Source organism: Myotis lucifugus, unplaced genomic scaffold, assembly GCF_000147115.1.
Source record: "Myotis lucifugus unplaced genomic scaffold, Myoluc2.0 scaffold_11, whole genome shotgun sequence".
Classification (NCBI taxonomy): domain Eukaryota; kingdom Metazoa; phylum Chordata; class Mammalia; order Chiroptera; family Vespertilionidae; genus Myotis; species Myotis lucifugus.
Genome location: NW_005871059.1, coordinates 11,679,981 through 11,699,840, shown reverse-complemented (window position 1 = coordinate 11,699,840; position 19,860 = coordinate 11,679,981). Strand labels below are relative to the sequence as shown.

The following is a 19,860-nucleotide window of genomic DNA, read 5'->3' as shown; positions in this document are numbered from 1 at the left end:
GTTAAATTCCTACTATTCCTTGGTTCTTACATTTTTCAGAACAGTGGAGATTGTTGTCAGGGATGTTACATTCAGAAGTAAAGCTCTATATTTCATAGAGCCCTTATTCTCTGCGTCTTTAAATTCTAATGTGTTGGAAGTGGACATGTTCCTTAAATTCAGTTTACAAATGAAATATAAAGGAAGAAATAATGGATAAACAAAGAAGTCCCAAAAGTGTGACATTGCTTTAAGAAGAATAAAAACAATTTTCAATGAGATACTTCAAGCACGAGCCATCCCATTCCCAGAGAGCTTTTGATTTCCATGTTGCAGAGCACACCACACCACTTCAAGGACATTTCACACATCTCTCTTCACTTCTCTGACTTCTTCTGTCTAGCATGGGCTGATATATTTCAGCCACTACACAGTAACCAGTGTGAGGTGTTACAGCTCCAATTTCAACCACTCTGTGAGTTCCTTCATATACCTTTCGTTCCTATATACAAGGGAAAAGAGAAGACATGATAAATGGTTTTCAGTAAGTCACTGGTTTGCTCTATTTTTGATACAATTAATAAGTTGTTCCTGGTCACAGTAGTAGATGGGCTGTAGGGTTTCTTCCTAGACACAGCCTCTTTCTCCAGAGTCCTGGAACACAGCCTAATACAGAGGCAGGTCAAGTGACTGTGTAGGTACTACATGAGGGCTGCTGATTGACCCAGTGGTCAGTCTCTTTGTCAAGAATTTAAATTGTGCAGTGAGGAGAATTGAGTAGATTTGGAGACAGCTGTAAACATGCAACATGTGACCACAGAGAGGCAGAATAGGGTTCTTGAAGACTTGCTTCTCCATTTCTCCTTCCCAGCCATTACAAAGCTGAGCAGCACTTTACTCTTGCTTCTGGCTGTCCCTAAGATTGCTTGTTATTTCCTAACTAGAGGCCCGGTGCACAAAAATTTGTGCACTCGGGGGTAGGGGGTCCCTCAGCCCGGCCTGTGCCCTCTCACAGTCTGGGACCCCTCGGGGGTGACCACTTGCTGGCTTAGGCCTGCTCCCCGGGGGATTGGGCCTAAGATGGAAATTAGACATCCCTCTGGCAGCCCGGCAGCCCTCGGGGGATGTCCATTTGCCAGCGGGGAGCAGACCTAAGCTGCAGTTAGACATCCTTAGTGCTGCTGAGGAGGCAGGAGAGGCTCCCACCACCACCGCTGTACTGGCAGCCATCAGCCTGGCTTGTGGCTGAGCAGAGCTCCCCCCTGTGAGAGTGCACTGACCACCAGGGGGCAGCTCCTGCATTGAGCATCTGTCCCCTGGTGGTCAGTGTGTGTCACAGTGACCAGTCATTCCCAGTCATTCTGCTGTTAGGGTCAGTTTGCATATTACCCTTTTACTATATAGGATAGAGGCCTGGTGCACGGGTGGGGGCCAGCTGGTTTGCCCTGAGGGTGTCCTGGATCAGGGTGGGGGTCCCGCTTGGGTGCCTGGCCAGCCTGGATGATGGGCTGATGGCTGTTTGCAGCTGGTCACACCCCCTTCCGGGTAGGGGTCCCCACTGGGGTGCCTGGCCAGCCTGGATGAGGGGCTGAGGGCCGTTTTCAGGCTGAAAGGCGACTGAAAGCTCCCAACCTCTTTTTTTTTTCTTTTTTTTTTAAATTCTGAGATTTATTTACCTTCTATAGCTGTCACTGGAGCTGAGAGCCTGCTCCAGCTCTAAGGCCCAGCTCCAGCTCTGAGGCCATGGCTGGCTGAAAGCAAGTATCTGGGGTTTGTTTAGCTTCTATAATTGAAACATTGTTGCTGTCCTGCTCACTCCAGCTCTAAGGCCGCGGCTAGCTGAAAGCAGGTATCTGGGTTTGTTTAGCTTCTATAATTGAAACTCTGTTGCCATCACTGGCGCTCTAAGCTCTGAGGCCCCGGCTGGCTGAAAGCAGGTATCTGGGGTTTGTTTAGCTTCTATAATTGAAACATTGTTGCTTCCGGAGCTCAGAGCTGGGCTGCGGCAGGCGGGGAACCTTGGCTTCCTCCATCACTGGAGCAAGCAAGCCTCATGTTCACTTCAGCTGCGTGGCTGCCAGCCGCCATCTTTATTGGCAGTTAATTTGCATATCCTGCTGATTAGCCAATGGGAAGCGCAGCGGAGGTATAGTTAATTACCATGTTTGTCTATTATTAGATAGGATTAAACTCCTCCCCTCCACTAACCTACTTTCTACTTAACCAGTTTGAATGGGGTTCTGTTCCTTAGAACTTAAGGAACCCTGTCTTAGAAGGCCACACAAAAGAAGGAACATTCAATTAACCACCAAATCAAAATAAAGGCACTGACAATGAATTAAAATATCATAGCAAAATGACACAAATATATAATGCTCTGACTCAAAAGCCACTTAAAAACAAGATCTGCAAAGTCTATAAAAATGAATATTTGTGGCAGTCAAATGGAATTAAATATTGTTAATACCAATCTTTAGATGTGCAGGGAAGATCAAGTGGAGACAAGCTGAGTGACTGAAAATATACAAACACACATGCACAGATTCTTAATTTAATGCCAAGCACTAATTCCTCATCAATAAGGGTGAAGGTGAGAAGGAACTAAAAAAAAATCTCAGGAAAAATGAAAAGGAATAGAATAACAAGAGAGAAGACATATTTTATGACTGAAATGTGAGTCAAATGAACAACAACAACAAAACAGACTTATCTATTCATCTGAACTTACCTTTTCTAGTGAGTTTTTAATTATAAAGACTCGGTATACTAGCTCATAGTAATTTTCCATTGATACATTTTTTCCTTTTTGGTTTCTATATGGTATCTTTGGAGGATGGAGAATCACCAACAAGGATCCATTGACTTGGGTTATATTCATGCTTGGAGGACCTATTTTTGCTGGAGAAAGAATAGGAAATTTTGATAAGTCATTTAAAAAATGTAATATTCCACATGGATACATTATGCATAATAAATAATTATTAAATTTAGATATCTGGCAAAAATCATTATGAAGAGATACTGTTGATACCTAAAATATAAATATCTGAGAAATATCTTTGAAGATAATTTTTTATTCTCAAAGACTAATAGATTCTATTTCAGCTATAAGAATACATTTATCAATCATTTCCACATGCAGTGATTGTTTAGGAAAATGAAGTCTAAAGTTTTGTTTATTATTTTTTTTTTTAAATATATTTTATTGATTTTTTACAGAGAGGAAGGGAGAGAGATAGAGAGTTAGAAACATCGATGAGAGAGAAACATCGATCAGCTGCCTCCTGCACATCTCCCACTGGGGATGTGCCCGCAACCCAGGTACATGCCCTTGACCGGAATCGAACCTGGGACCTTTCAGTCCGCAGGCCGACGCTCTATCCACTGAGCCAAACCGGTTTCGGCAAGTTTTGTTTATTGGTTATGTTTTTATTCCCTTTGTTATGTCATTTAACTTATTTTAGCTGCTTTCAATATTACAATACTTGAAGTGCTGAATGGGTCAATGTTTGTTGCTTCCAAACTTGCTTCTGTCCATCTGCTTCCTTGTGCTTTTATTGTGAGCACACGTTTAAAAGTTGATACGTTCTTTTTGTTGATTTGGTTTGAATTTTGTAATTTTAAATAAACTTTTTATTGACCTATAAAATAGATCTAGACAAAAAATAAATCATAAGGCTACAGCTCAACAAATTGTCTAGGTACCACTCAGATCAAGAAACAGGACATTACTAGCACTCAGAAACCGCCTCCATGTTCCCTCTAAGTAATTAACCCCAGAAGATAACCACTATTGTCCTGACTTCTATTTACATATACATTAATTTTTAGAATCATGTCATATATACTTTTTTGTGTGCCTGGCTTCTTTTACTATATACATATATAAAATTATGGGCTGAATTATGTTACCCGCAAATTCATGCGTTGAAGTCCTAACCCCTAGTACCTCAGAATATGACTGTAGTTGGGGATGACATGACTTTAAAGAGGAAATTAAGGTAAAATGAAATCACATGGATGGTATGGATAGGCCCTAATCCAAAATGACTGGTGTCCTTATCAGAAGATGTGGACATGTGCAAGCACAGAGGGATGACTATGTGAGAACACAGCAAGAAGATAGCGAGCTATAAGCCAAGGAGAAGTATCAGAAGAAACCAACCCTCTGACACCTTGATCTTCAGAACTGTGGGAAAATAAATCTGTTGTTTAAGACCAAGTCTGTGGTATTTTGCTATGGCAGCCCTAGCAAATATAATTATAATATAATATAATATAATAATATAATATAATATAATATCTACACTAATAAAAGACAAACATGCAAATTGACCACACCTTCGCTACTCCTTAAGCCACGCCCACCAGCCAATCAGAGCGACTATATGCAAATTAACCCAACCAAGATGGCGGTCGGCAGCCATGGAGCTGGAGCAAGCAGGAGGCTTGGTTGCCCCAATGATGGAGGAAGCCAAGCTTCCCACCTGCCACAGCGGCTCTGAGCTCCACTCAAAGCAACAAAGTTTCAATTATAGAAGATAAAATAAACCCCAGATACCTGCTTTCAGCCAGCCATGGCCACGGAGCTGGAGTGAGCAGGAGGCTTGGGTTGCCCCTGGCGATGGAGGAAGCCAAGCTTCCCTCCTGCCCACCCTGGCCAGCTCTGAGCTCCTCTCAAGGCTACAAAGTTTCAATTATAGAAGGTAAATAAATCCCAGAATAAAAAAAAGAAAGAAAAAAAGGAGACGCTGGGAGCTTCCATCCATCTCCCGGGGGGGCTTGGCCAGCCTGAAAATGGCCCTCAGCCCCTCACCCAGGCTGGCCAGGCACCCCAGTGGGGACCCCCACCCTGAAGGGGGTGTGACCAGCCTGCAAACACCCATCAGCCCCTCACCCAGGCTGGCCAGGCACCCCAGTGGGACCCCCACCCTTATCCAGGACGCCCTTCAGGGCAAACCAGCTGGCCCCCACCCGTGCACCAGGCCTCTATCCTACATAATAAAAGGGTAATATGCAAATTGACCCTAACAGCAGAACGACTGGGAATGACTGGTCACTATGACACACACTGACCACCATGGGCAGATGCTCAATGCAGGAGTTGTCTCCTGGTGGTCAGTGCACTCCCACAGGGGAGCTCTGCTCAGCCACAAGCCAGGCTGATGGCTGCCAGCACAGTGGTGGTGGCGGGAGCCTCTCCTGCCTCCTCAGCAGCACTAAGGATGTCCGACTGCAGCTTAGGTCTGCTCCCTGCTGGTAGTGGACATCCCCCAAGGGCTCCAAGGCTGCTAGAGGGATGTCTAACTGCCAACTTGGGCCCGATCCCCCAGGAAGCGGCCTAAGCCAGCAGGTGGACATCCTCCGAGGGGTCCCAGACTGCAAGAGGGCATAGGCCGGGCTGAGGGACCAACCGAGTGCACAAATTTGTGTGCACCGGGCCTCTAGTAATATAATATATATGTAGTTCTTTTGGTTGCTGTGTGGTATTTAATTGTATGAGTATCACAGTTTATTGTGTTATTCACTAGGTTGTTTCTAGTTTTTTAATATTATGAGTAAAGTTGCTATGAGCATTCTTGTACATGTCATTGGGGAAATATGCATTTTGTTGGGAATATAACTAAGAATAGACTTGCTGGGTGATAGATGTTGCCAGTTTTCACAGTGGATACACCAATTTATATTCCCTTCAGTATATGAAAGTTCCAGTTCTTTACATTCTCTCTAACACTTAGCTTTATTATCTTAACATTTTTTAATTTTAGCCATTCTGGTAAGTGTGTGCACTTATTCTTTGTGTTTTTAAATTACATTTCCTGATGACTAATGGAATTTAATGTTCATTGCATATTTGGATATTTTTGTGAAGAGTCTGATCAAACTTCTTGCCCATTTTTAATCTGTTGTCTTTTTATTATTAATTTGTACGAGTTCTTTTTACATTCTAGACATAGTCCTTTGTCAAATATGTGCATTGTTTATATCTTCTGTCTGTAGGTTGCCTTTTCATCACTTTCATGGTATATTTTTAAAAATAGAAGTTTGTAATTTTAGTGTAATCCTATTTATTAGTTATTTCCTTCATCACTAGTACTTTTGAACTCTGGTTTAAGTATTTGGCTCTGTAACCTGGTACAACCTCAAGTTGATGTTTACTGAAACATGAAAGTTGAATATATTTGAATCTCAGACCTTTTTGAACTTAGAAAATTCTTGATTCCTAACTGAGTCAAAACTGTAACATACACCTTTCATTGTTGTTTCTCTTCTTTGATGGCAAGGCTTTCCCGAGTCAGCTCTTTTATAGAGAACTGTTGGTGCAGTGGATTGGGGTTGAATTTCAAGTTATTCCAAAAAAATATGTGCTGGATACCATGGATTGGTTTGCTTAGTTTTCATTCCGCTCCTGCTAGTTGAAGAATTAGAAAACTAAACATCTAGCATTTTGGCCATGATCCAATTAGTTTGGCTCTAATGGGACATAGCACCATCTAGATCATTAGGCAAGTGAGGTAATAATGCTGCAAGTTGTAAGATACATCTTTTATACTTCCCTGAGGGTAACTGCAAACTGGAGAAAGATAAGCACAGTACAGACCATTTGGCCAATAATGGACCCTGATTCTGAGCTGATAGTAATCGTTGGGGACTCAGAATGCACTGTGGGTTCTTGTAGCTGTCAGGTAATAAAAGCAGATTCAATGAGCTATACATACCGACAGGATCAATGCCCATTTTGGTTTTCTGAGCTGTGGCATGAAAGTTATTATGGGATGAAAGGCCAAATGGAAGCCAGTGGAATTCCTCCTCTGAACAAAATTGAAAATCAAAAGTACTATTGTATCCCAGGGGATACAGCAGAGATTTGTGCATCAAAGGAACACCTTGGCTCTAGCTGGTTTGGCTCAGTGGATAGAGCTTTGGTTTGCGGATTGAAGGGTCCCAGGTTTGATTCCAGTCAAGGGCACATGCCCAGGTTGCGGGCTTGATCCCCAGTAGGGGGCGTGCAGGAGGCAGCCAATCAATGATTCTCTCTCATAGATACTTCTATCTCTCTCTCCCTCTCCCTTCCTCTCTGAAATCAATAAAAATATATTTTAAAAAACACTTTGAATGATGCAGAGGTAGTAAGATGTATTACTTCCCCCATTTAACTCATTTTTTTGAATTATATCCTCTTTTTTGCCCCCCACTCCCCCCAAAAAAGATGGAATAATAAAAGGGATAATTGTAAATGCACTCAGGTGGTGACCATGGTGTGACTCATTATAGTAACCGTTCTGGAGCCAATCAACACAGCCTTTAATATACAGTTACTACTTTAGAGAATGACTCTTTTCCTTCCTTTGTCCAATAGTTAGAAAGTATCAGAAAAGTTCTCTTTCACTTGGCTTCCTTTCATTTTACTAAAATGTTTTATTTTTATTTTTATTGATTTCAGAGAGGAAGGGAGAGGGAGAGAGAGATCGAAACATTAATGATGAGAATCATTGATAGGCTGTCTCCAGCATGCCCCCTACTGGGGATCAAGCCCACAACCTGGGCATGTGCCCTGACCAATAAGTCATACTGGCCAGGCTCACTTGACTTTCATTGTCATCCTGGCTGTCTGTCACAAATAATCTGCAGTCATTGATCTTTTCACAGGATATCCTGTTGGTCCACTAAATTGATCTTGTGATACTGATTACATTTGGTGTGCCTAAAGTACTAGGCACTCTAGATGCTTTAGTAAGATACATAGAAGCAGAACATTGTCATTAAATTTCCTCTGCGGTTTGTTGGAGACATTTCCTCTCAAGTGAAGGACAAGTTGCTTTACTTTTCACCCCTTATTACTAAGAAACATTCGCTGGGCTTGCTAGATGAATGAAACATACCACATTTACTTGTGCTATGCATTTTCAAAATACCCCATGAAATTTTGAACTTTTGAGCTTTGATTTCTCCACATTCTCCACATGTTTTGTAATAAAAAAAAGTCAGGTAAGTGTTTCTGAGAATGTGGATAAATCAGAACCTCATACACTGCTGAGGGAACTGTAAAATGGTACAGTTGCTTTGGAAAACAGTCTGGCAGTTCCTCAAATGACTAAACATAGAGTTACTATGTAACCCAGCAATTCCATTCCTAAGGTATGTGCCACAAAGAAATAAAAACATATGTCTACACAAAAACTGGTACATGAATTCCTATAGAAGCACTATTCATAATGGCCAACAGGGGAAAACAACTCAAATGTTCATCAGCTGAGAAATGGATAAACAAAGTGTGGTCTATCCATATACTAGAATATGATTCTGTCACAAAAAGACAGGAAGTACTAAAATATGATGCAATAAGAAGAACCTTGAAAACATTATACTAAGTGAAAGAGGCCAGTCACCAAAGACCACATATTATATTATTCCATTCATATGAAATGCCAAGCACAGGGTACTTTGTAGAGACAGAAGTAGATTAGTGGTTGCGTAGGGCTGAAAGGCTGGAGAAGTAGAGGAATAGGATGGTGATAGCCAATGTGTATGGAATTTCTTTTTGAGATGGTGAAAATGTTCTAAAATTGAGTGTGGATGATGGTTATACATATTTGTGAATATACAAAAAATTGAATTGTACACGTTATAAGGAGTGTGAATTATATCTCAATAAAGCTGCTTAAAAATCTAGGTGCAGGCAGTGAAGGCCCACTTCCCTAGTGTCCCATACTTGCTTGATAGGCTCATGAATAAAATGGTTGTGTGAAATGGATGGAGGCTATAGACTCAACCATATGGACTTCCTCTTGCCAAGGCTGGACTGACACTGCTGAGTCCAATTTCCCAGTAAGATGAACCAACCCTAGTACATAATTCATTTTATATAGTAGATATTTTTATCTCTTTCCATGGGGGTGGGGGCAAGTGGCATTGGAATAGAAGCTGTAGTTATCAGCAGTCCCCCTGGTCACCCCCCACCATGGAGGTAATCATGAATGCCTCATGCATGAGCATGGTACCCCACTCTACATTGCTTATGACAGAAGAGCTAAGTTAATGTGGAAGAAGTGAAGCCTTACCATATATTCTATCTCAGCGATGGGGCTTTATATGAAGTAAAGTGGATAATTGAAAACTCAGTTTGGGAGACGACACCTTGGGAACTTGTCTAGGAATCCATATTTGCTCTAATCTTGAGACCAATATATGGCACTATACCTTCCATAGACAGAATTCACTGGGTTAAGATACAAGACATGGTGGTAGGAGAAGCAATTCTCATAGCAACTGACTCATGAAATGGTTGTTTCCCATACACTTGATCCTTAATCCTTCTGAATAATAACAACAATAGTTTCCAATACTTAAAAGTTAAGGCTGCCTCCTAACTGTTTGAAGCTCTTGGTGCCATTTAACCAACAAGGCGAAAATAAGGTCCATGTGTTGTCTGGGACGATTGGTTCTGATTATCAAGAGGAAATAGAATTGTTATAGATACACCGGGGTCAGGGAGAAGTATGTCTGATATCCCTTGAGGTGCCTCCTAGAACTCTCTATTCTGTGATAAAAAATGAATGTAAGATTATGTCTAGCTTATACAAGAAAGACCAAAAGAACTCAAACTCCTCATGACTGAAGAGCTGAGTTGCTGGCTGGAAAGAAAGTGAACATTGAATTAATAATGAGAGAAGAAATTAAAAATATTAACTACAGCTTCATGACTAGTTGCAATTATGAGAACTATAATATGTAACACATTTTCTTTCTTGTTTTATTATACATATCTTTGTATATATGCATTAAACACTCTTTTTTCTTTCCCCTTTGTCTACTCCTTTATATAAGGTCTGTTGGTAATGATTTATTTCATAATTTACATATTTGATTATAATATTATTCTTGGATTATGATTAAATTAGGAAAAGAATATACATCATGGAGATATGGATAAGAGAGCGAACTTTTTGTCTCCCCTTTGGGGAGGTAGCAAAAGTCTTAATTTCCTCAACAGAAAATTCTTCTAATGAGTATTTTCAGGAATTTAACCCCCATTATTAGGAGGGGTCTAGGGTGGTACAACTCTTTTCTGCTATCTAAAACTCTTTTTTTAATTATTATTACCTAGGAGGTAACAATCTGGCAGAGCGACAGAGTGTCGACTCTGCAGTCAGATGCAGCAGAATTTGAATCCTGATCTGGTTATACAAGGCTGAGCAACTACTGAAGCCTCCGTGCCTTGATTTCCTGGGCTGTGAAGTAAGGGTAGTGACCGCCATCTTCTGGTGTTGTTCTGAGTATTTGATCAAGTGAGATGATGGTGTGGACCTCTGCAAAGCACAGGGCCTCGCAACTAGACATACTCTAGGAAGGCTACTCAAGGGCAGGAAAAGCAAATGCAAAGAAACTCCATGGACTCACTTTCCCACCAGGGAGTGAACCGCCGTGTCATGGTCCAGGCCGAGTGGGTCCCAGCCACAGCCGTCTTCACCCTTCCGTAATAAGCCTCCTGAACATCTGAAGTTTCATTGGTAAGGTCACAAAATAATTCCGGAATACCCCAACAGTCCTCTTTATTTTTCCATTGTCTCTGTCCATAGCTATAAAAGGGAAAAGACAAATTTGAGTGTCTTCTTTCTGTTGAAGGAGTGCGCAGTTTTCTCAGTCTATTAATATTTTAGACTGGTTGGAAATTGTTCTCCAATATCAGTACTACTATAAAGGCTTATGGCTACTCTTAAGTATCCTTAAAAAGATTTCTTCTTGTCAACCAAAGTATTCTCTTGATAAAACATAAACTCAAGCCTGACACCTTCTGTATCACTAACCTAGAGCTTGTTTTATTAAACATACTTTGTGAAGTTTTTCTTCTGGTCTATGGACCAACTTTTATTTTTGAGAACTGGCTCTCCACATCCTTAATGCTTCTGAGGATTCAACTCTGTGGTTTTCTTCACTTCTCATCAGCTTGCTGTTGAGTAATGTGGCTGATTCTGAGAATTTGCTACTACTTTTTATCTCAGGTGATGCTTACCCAGCACATACCAATTTCTTTATTGGAAATAGAGTGGGGGTTGTAGTGAGTGCTATGTGAGGAGCTGGAAAAGAGAGAGGGGTAGCCATAAAATTGTTCAAAAGGTAGCAAGGCAGAGACAGATAGGCTGATTCATCCTGAGACTAGGGGATGGTGTAACAGCAAAGGGGAAGATCAGTGCTTACTTCCTTACCCGTCATAAATCAGAGAAAATGCAATAAGACAACAGTGGGAGCAGAGCACGAATTAGAGGCCAGGAGAAAGGCTTCACCGTATTTGTTGAAGGACTTGAAATCTGTGACTTTCTAGCCATAGGAATGTTGCTGATATCTTTACTTTGTAAACTATATGACAGCAGCTTCACTATATCAGAAGATACCATAAAAAAAAAGAACCAACATCATAGATTAAGCACGATTTAATGTTTTTTAATTGTTATTTATTGATGAGAAATTGTCTTTGCTCGCTGAATTTAGCTGTAATGACTGGCCTCTCTATTAATGTGATACCTTATTTTTTGTCCTACCCCAAATGGGACAGATATCACTTATAGACCCATGTGAACTGGATAGAACCAAAAGGAATGATTTCAAAAATATAAATCTGCATTGTGCTGTTGAAAATACCACAGAGCTAAGAAGGGATCCAGGTAGTCTGAATTTTATACACGTTTGGGAGCCTTCGTTAAGAAAAAGAATTACAAATATAAAATTCTTCTATGTTGCCTTTAAGTTTAACCTTCATTAGTATCATGATAAAAGAACTCCTAATCCACCTTTTATATTGGACCACAAATAGGCCCACTTTGGACCTGTTTATACTGCCTAAGGAGGAAGGGCAAGAACACTCCTCCCAACTCCCTACATGCTGGAAGCATCTCCAGCTACTCATCTGTTTTTGAAATGGAGGAATCTTTATAGTAAAGCTTTGTAAATTTTACCCAAATGTAAGAAAAGCTGCGGTAGTTACAGACTGAAAAAATTCCAGAAATATTTCTTCTGAAGTTAGTGAGAGGTTAATGAGTGGAAACATTGGACCTTGGACCTACTCCATGCTGGAGAGACATGAATTTACGGAATAAAAATTGTTATTTTGGTCCAGAGCTACACCTGGTTTCTAAATTTATGATGAAAAACCTTCAAAATAAAGGGTCGTATTTCCTGTCTCACGCTCAGTCAGCACTGCAAACTATGTAAGAGAGGAAAGAGCCTCAAAAATACCCCCAGGAAATGCTTGAGTGGGAAACCTGCCATGTGCAAATCAGGAACCTCTGTTCCAGGCCTCGGTCCAGGAAAGGAGCTGATCCTATCTGAGGTTTGGCAACGATCCCGCAGAACTAGCTTGAAGCTCACACGAGAGGAACATGCAGCAGCACGTTCCAATTCGTGTTCATGCTTACAGGAGTCATTAATTTTTGAAATGCATTTTCTAAATAGCAAACACACTCTAAAAAATGACTTTTACATTAAAAATATATTTCACACACTGACCTCCATGTGACCCACAACTTCTTTTTCAGTATGAATAGTGTCAACTTAGTGAAGTGACTGCTGTATGCTAAGCAAGCTGTTTCCAACACTCGCTTGACAAATAGTTATTTGAGTGCCCACTGTGTGCCAGACTGCTGTGACGCCAAAGGCTGAGCCTGCAAGGTCTTGGTGCTGGTTTTTACGGGATGACATATGTCCCCAGCATTTTGCACCACATCATCCATTTTGTGTCACCAGGCGGCCTTCAGGGGAGACAAGACAATCCTGTCCCTTACCTCTGCTTTTTCTCAGTCTCTCTGACACTGAAATAATGCTCAGATTCTTACATTCCATTGCAATTCTAGAAAATGTTCTCCCCGTGGCCATGTCTATCAGTTGGAGGAAGCTCAAATCACTTACATTTTATATTGTACAAAGTAGATACTGCTGCTGCTGGCAGAAGCCCTCCCAGGCTGCCAGTGCAAAACGTTGTGAAAGTTCCGGGACTGAAAATGTACTCTCTGAGGCTTCAGAGACTCATGGGCTGGATGAGTTTCTAAAATAATAGAGAAGGGAAAACACTGAACATTATTAATATGCGCACCATTGTTATTTTTTAAATATATTTAATTGATTTTTTACAGAGAGGAGAGGGATAGAGAGTTAGAAACATCGATGAGAGAGAAACATCGATCAGCTGCCTCCTGCACACCTACTGGGGATGTGCCCGCAACCAAGGTACATGCCCTTGACCAGAATCGAACCTGGGACCCTTCAGTCCACAGGTCGATGCTCTATCCACTGAGCCAAACTGGTTAGGGCACGCACCATTGTTATTAATGTAGTTTTCAAGGTAATACCTGAGGTGGGATTCCCTAAAGAAGTTGCTGTCAGTGCAGATAATGGAAGTGGAGCCCAGAAATCATCATTTTGAATCTTTGATGTGATGATTTTTATGCATGCTGAAGTTTCAGGACCATTGTGTTTCAGACTATCAACACCTAACTGATATCCTCCCATCCCATTCCCAAACCGTAGAGGAAGTAAAGAGCAGTGGGTAAATACTGTCCTTAGTCCCTTCCCTGAGGGTCATGGAATGTAAGGACTGAGATGAAAGACCCATGCCAAGGCCACTCTCCCACCTTCTTAGGAGCCCTGTATTACGGCTCCTCTGATAGAACATTTTGCCTTGGATCAATTTTGGCTCTAGGACCTCAGCCCAGCACTCAGTTCTTCCTTTCTCAGGTTCTTGCTCAATCTCTGGGTCCTGCCTCAGTGTCCTCCACCTCTCCCAGAGGACCCACCTATATTCCAGGTAGGCCGGCTTTGCTGTCCCACTCCTGAAGGTCTGCACTGATTGGCCTGCGTCCTGGCTTCAAGTGTAAGTGCTCAGCTAAACTGGCCCATGCTATGAAGGGAGACCGCCCAAGACCCTGCCATGGGCCCAGTGTCCCTGAGAAGGCTCTCAACAGCAACCATGGCAGGAAAGGATAACTTTGCCCTGACATGGCTTGTACTTTCCACCTCAGGTCATGTGACATGGGTGGTGCAGTCTCGCCTGTTCTTAGTCCCATGGAGGCAAGAGACCTTTGACAATATTTTATTCTAGAGTCTGAAGAAAGCCAGAATGTGTCACCCCAAAATATGCCTCTTTTGACATAAAAAACTTATTTTGAGCTGAAAGCAAGTAAGCAATGCAGGCAGGAAAAGCCCCCCCCCCCCCCCGGCCGCTTTTTCTGACTAAAGGCAGTCTATAAATTCTTCTTTTACCGAGACTGACTCTTACCCGCCCAGAGATGGCACCAGAAGAATCTGCCAACAAATCGCACTCCATTAGTTTCCTCTCATATATTTACTTTTCCATAGTTTCCCACCCTTGCAAGCCTAAAATTGCTTTCATTTGTCCTGCCATGTCTCTACAAATGTATTTTTATTTATTTTTTTGCTGAAGATGCTACATAAGCTCGAATTCTAACCCACCGTTTTGCGGTACTCTGTTTAGGTTTCTCATTTGTGATATGCTCTGTATGCATTAATAAGCTGTTTTTCTCTTGTTAATCTTTCTTTCTATTAAAGAGCTATGAAACTAAGATGGGCAGAGGAAGAGCTTCACCTCCTGAGCAGGTTCAAGGTTTCTGAAAAGGGCTAGGACAGTGGTCGGCAAACCGTGGCTCGCGAGCCACATGCGGCTCTTTGGCCTCTTGAGTGTGGCCCTTCCACAAAACTCCAGGTTCAAGGTTTCTGAAAAGGGCTAGGACAGTGGTCGGCAAACCGTGGCTCGCGAGCCACATGCGGCTCTTTGGCCTCTTGAGTGTGGCCCTTCCACAAAACTCCAGGTGCGGGCGCGCACGTACAGTGCGATTGAAACTTCGTGGCCCATACGCAGAAGTCGGTTTTCGGAAAGGAGATAGGCGAAACAAGTATACAAGACGAGTGTGGATAGGAGAGTTGGAAAGGGTTGACCTCAGCGAACGTACCTCAATCAGATTGAGGACGTTTTTAGCAAAGGCCAGCTTAGGAGTACCCTAATTAAGTTAATAACAATGTATCTACCATATAGTTTAAGTTTAAAAAATTTGGCTCTCAAAAGAAATTTCAATCGTTGTACTGATGATATTTGGCTTTGTTGACTAATGAGTTTGCCGACCACTGGGCTAGGAAGTTGGGCAGATGGAGGAGTCAGGAAGCGTAGCCCCTATTTTCTCTGACCTCATTTTCTTTCTCCTGCTCCACCTGTGGGTGTGGTCCCCACTGAAGGTCTTTCTCTTTTCCTGACTGCTCCTCCCTGGATTTCCACATACATCAAGTCTTTGCTCAAATATCATTGAGGTGGAAGCAAGTAATCCTAAACCCATAATCTCAGCTCTGAACATTCAAGATGTGTTATTTTCTAATGTTTGTTTATTTTTACCACCCAAATAGTGTTAATACTCTTATTAAGGGGGAGGGGGTGTTTTTATTTTTTTGACCTCCTTCAGTGCATCAAATGGTGGTGTGTACTTGGAAAGAATCTATTGCCACCATTAATTTTGCTCACTAAAATGCTGCGTAATCACTCATATTTAGTACATAAAACTCCCCTGAGTTTTTGGGAGATGACAGGCAGAGTCCTGAAGCCCTTGCCTGGAGTTGATTTGCTGCCCTGAAGATAGATGATTTGGGTTCGCTTATCTGTCTGTGGATTTCTTCTCTAATTTTTGTAAGACAATCATCAAAATAATAGCAAATCACTCTGTACCAGACACTGAGGGGCTTTTATCTGCATTAACTCATTTAATCTGCCCCACTTTTCTATGAAAAGTGGACTATTGTCATCTTCCTCTCACAGACTAAAAAACTAAGCCTTGTTGAGCAGAAGGAACTTGTGCAGCAGCAAACTCCAGAGCCTGCCTGTCACCATGGAAAACCAAGTACAAAGCCTCAGGAGAGAAGAGCTAATGGAGAAAACCAAACAACAACAGGCTGGAGATATTCCTCCTCCTCCTCCTACCCTTCCTCTTCCCAGCTGACATTCATTGAACATGAATGTCTATGAACATTAAACATGTATCAGGCACGGTGCCCAAAGCTTTACATCTTATTTCATTCCCAAATCACCAAATAAAGCAGGTATTTTTATTACTATATTTACAGTAGGGAAGCAGAGACTTAAAGAAGTTGCCTATCTTGCCCAAGGTTACAGACCCGGTAAGATGCAGAGCCAGGATCATTTGGGTAGCACTGAATTCCTGCCATATTTTGCTAAGTTAGTCCTTGGTGTTACAAGGAGCAAAGGCATAGTCTACACAATTGCACACATTTCTGGGAGATGGAGGCTTGAACTGTTTTTATATAATCAGTCACTGGGCAACTGTGTAGTTTTGGGAAATTTACTTGAGTCACTCACATTGAGAGGTACCCATCTGTTAACTGGGGGTCCTAATGGCCTTGCTCAGAGGTATGTTGGGGTGATGATGGTTTCTGCTCTGGAAGAGTTCTCTGTGAATACCGAGAGCAAATTCGCACATGTTCTTTACTGTCTCTATTCTGTGCCAGGCATTGCTCCAAGCACTTGGCATATATTAATTCATTTAATCCTCACAATACGTACAATTCCCATTCTACAGATGAAGACATTGAGGCATGGGAACGTTAAGTCAATTGCCCAAGTCTTCCTAAAGAGTAAATGGCAGAGCTGAAATCCAGACTCAGACAATCTGGCTTAGAAGACTTTTTCTACCCACTAAGCTGTCATGTCCCCTGAAGGCAAAAGAAATGCTAAGGAGACAGAGGTGGATGTGCGTTGGTCCTGTATGAATTTTGCACCCACTAGAGTAGCTACTCAATAAGTCCACGTGGAGTTAGTTATTCAGGTTGCAGATAAAAACTGACCCCACATCTGTTCTGATTATTTCAAGACAGAAGAAAGCTGGAATTTTTACAAAGCCCGGAAAAGCAGCATTGCCATTTCTAATAATCCCTCAAGCACACTCAGATGACAAAACTGTGAGCAATTAGAAAGAAATGAAGCACTTACCTGCAGCACCAGTCAGGAAGAGAGTGACGAGGAAGCCTAGAAGGCAATGTTTAGGCGTCATGGTTGCGCGTGTGACTGGTCAGGCAACCAGCGATCCCCTGAATGAGAGCACAGCTCTGATCAGAAGAGGAAATTGGAATCCTCATGCAGAGCACCCTCTTCTGAGTTTAACAGTGGTTCCGTGAATGCGTTTTATTAGGGAAATTATGCAAGTAAAGAATTGCTTCAAAACACATTTGCTGTAAGTCACTTTGATGGGGAAGCTCAATTTTGTAGGGATTGAGGCTTCATTAACTGTGAAAAGGGAAAAAAATTCACTGAGGATTGGCGGACTGGAGGGCAGGGTAGGGCAGGAATTGTGCAAGGTGCTCGCAGGTGAGTGAATGGAGCCACTCATGAAATCTTAAAGGAACTTGGGCCCTGGAGGCAAAGAAGCTTATAGTGGGCGTGAGTTTGAGTGATGTGCTTGGCAGTTACAGCTATCAGAGCCCCTGGCAGTGGTTCAAAGCAGGTGGGGTCTCTGACTGTTTTTCCTTTTCCTCCCTTATTGGAAGCTCTCTGAGTAAACTTCTTGGTACATCTCGTACCCTCCACACCCTCTGGCTCCCTGCCACGCTCCTGCCATACTCGTTGGTCTGATCCCCACTCAAGTAATGCCTGTTCCTTTCTATTCCCAACCTCAGTTCTTATGAATCTGATATTTTGAGTGATTTCTGAGTAAGTCAAACCGAATGAGTCTTTAAAAGTGAATCTGGAGAAATCATTTTGAGCTACATTAGATCTTTTTGGAAATTTGATTGAACTAGGTTATCTGTTCCTTGTCCATGGTTTATTATGTCATCTTTCTTGCCCAAACAATTTTTATCACATGTTTTTAGAGACACTAAATTAAAGCACAAAAAAGTCAAAGGTGTTTTTTTTTTTAAGAGGCTTAAAAGAGGAAATAGATTCTGGCTTCCTTTTCCTTTTATGTAGTTTCAAGTTCTTGGTGGAATGGTCTGTTTAGTAAGTAATAGTGATGGTTGCTGAGCAGTACTCATTCATTTGTTTGTTCTTTCATTCATTCAATAATTTAACATGTATTTACTGCACTGTCATGTGCTAAGCATTGTTCTCAGAAGCAAGGCTGCAGCCCCTACCTTCCCAAAGCCAACTTCTAAAAGAGAAAGCAGACACTGCAGTATCTATATATATAAAAGCCAAGTGACCGGAACGACCGGTTGCTATGACACACACTGCAGTGGCCAACTGGCCTGATCGGCTCCCCCAACCACCTGCGGCCCCTCCCCATGGCCGGCCCCAATCGGCCCCCTTCACCCTGATCAGGGGCAGGGCCGACTGACCTCCAACGCCACCCCCTCTCCCGCGGCCGGCCCGGCCCCAATCAGCCCCCCTTACCCCAATGGGGGATGGGGCCAGCTGACCAACCTCCTGTGTCCCCTTCCCCCACACTGGCCCAGCCTGATGGCCCCCATTGGGCTGGGCCAGCCGGACCCCACCTATGCACGAATTTGTGCACTGGGCCTCTAGTGTGAGGATAACACTGTTACCGATTGGGGTAACAACACCAGCTTTTCCAGTGCTTCCACACTGTCACACTTCTGAATCTACACTCCTTGTCTCCTTCTTCAAGTTAAATTTCTATTGCTTATAAGCTAACTTAGCTCTCCAAAAAGGGAATTTGCATCACATAATAGATTCGTTCCCTTTGCACCTTCTTGGTGCTCCTTGTCTTCTAGTCTTCTCAGCATCATCCTTCACTCACTGGCTGACATTATCCTCTGAACTCTAGACTTTGCAAAAATGTTGGTATTTAAAGGGGGGATGATTATGTGAGTTTGCACTATTTTTTTTTAAATATGTTTTTATTGATTTTTTATAGAGAGAAAGGGAGAGATAGAAACATCAATGTGAGAAACATCGATTGGCTGCCTCCTACACACCCCCTACTGGGGATAGAGCCTGAAACCTGGGCATGTGCCCTGACCTGAAATTGAACTGGTGACCTCTTGGTTCATGGGATGATGCTCAATCCACTGAGCCACACTGGCAGAGCTGGATTTATACTATTGATGTTCAATAATTTAAACACCAATATCTCTTGTTTTGAAGCAATCAAATTGCTCCAAATTCCAGTTAAGAAAAAAAGAAAAATATTTGAATTCAAAGTTTAAAAAGCAGAGCAGCAGAGAATAAAATTGGGGTTTCTGCTGGGTTACTGACTTTGTAGAACAAATAAAGGGAAATTAGGAGGGAAAGGGAAGAAAGCATAGACTATATTAAAACCTGAATTCTCTCAAATGTGTGAACTTTTGTGCTATGTTAAATTTCAGAAACCTAACCAGTTCTGTGAGCATTCAGTGAGCTCTCTAACTGTGTGATATCATACCTGCATTAAAAGCCAACACTGACAGCAATGCCTCAAAGTAGATGAAAAGATAAAATTAAATTATAAAATTCTACCAATTTGGAAGCAGAAGAATTTTACAGAATTGTTTCAAGTGAAATGACATTTGCTTTGGGAAGTAAAAACATTAAAGAAAATGGGGGACCCCTGCTCTTCTTTGGTCCAGCCATGAAATGCTGGCTTCAAACTCATTCCCTAGCTGTCCCCCTCTGTCCCTTCCCCTCCCCAACCCACTTCCCCTCTCCCGTCCCCAACCCTCAGTAGGAAGAGTCCACCTTGACAGTGAGAGTGGATTCCTCCATTGTGTTGGTTTGGAGAGAACTTGCCTAAACTTTGGCCTTGGACAGACTTTATTCTCTTCCTCTTTTCTCCTTGTGGCTTCCAGCGGGCCAATAATTCATCTAATTAATGGTTCATTATTGATTATTTTTAAGTGTGATATGGGATTTGGGTTATAACTTTTTGTTGTTATTTT

At 42.1% G+C, this 19,860-nt stretch overlaps 1 protein-coding gene across 2 annotated transcripts; it reads right to left on the bottom strand.

The window, feature by feature from the left end:
• Positions 1-208: 208 nt before the first annotated feature.
• Positions 209-18,210, bottom strand: IL22RA2 (interleukin 22 receptor subunit alpha 2). Of its 2 annotated transcripts, XM_023750203.1 has the most exons (6): positions 16,979-18,210; positions 12,883-13,018; positions 10,381-10,559; positions 2,708-2,877; positions 2,447-2,493; positions 209-481 (listed from the first exon to the last, which is right to left on the bottom strand). In XM_023750203.1, the coding sequence occupies exons 1-6, from the start codon at positions 17,037-17,039 to the stop codon at positions 430-432; spliced, it is 645 nt and encodes a 214-aa protein (XP_023605971.1). In that variant the 5' UTR covers positions 17,040-18,210; the 3' UTR covers positions 209-429. The 2 variants fall into 2 exon arrangements, with proteins under 2 accessions (XP_023605971.1, XP_006084563.1); XM_006084501.3 differs by lacking the exon at positions 2,447-2,493 and having other exon boundaries at positions 16,979-18,199.
• Between the last annotated feature and the right edge of the window lie 1,650 nt (positions 18,211-19,860).

Coding starts and splice junctions, on each gene's coding strand:
- IL22RA2 (XM_006084501.3), bottom strand. CDS start 17,039: ATGACGCCTAAACATTGCCTTCTAGGCTTCCTCGTCACTCTCTTCCTG. Junction 13,019..16,978: donor CTTCCTGACTGGTGCTGCAG/GTAAGTGCTTCA, acceptor CTATTATTTTAG/AAACTCATCCAGCCCATGAG. Junction 482..2,707: donor TTAAAAACTCACTAGAAAAG/GTAAGTTCAGAT, acceptor CCTTGTATATAG/GAACGAAAGGTATATGAAGG.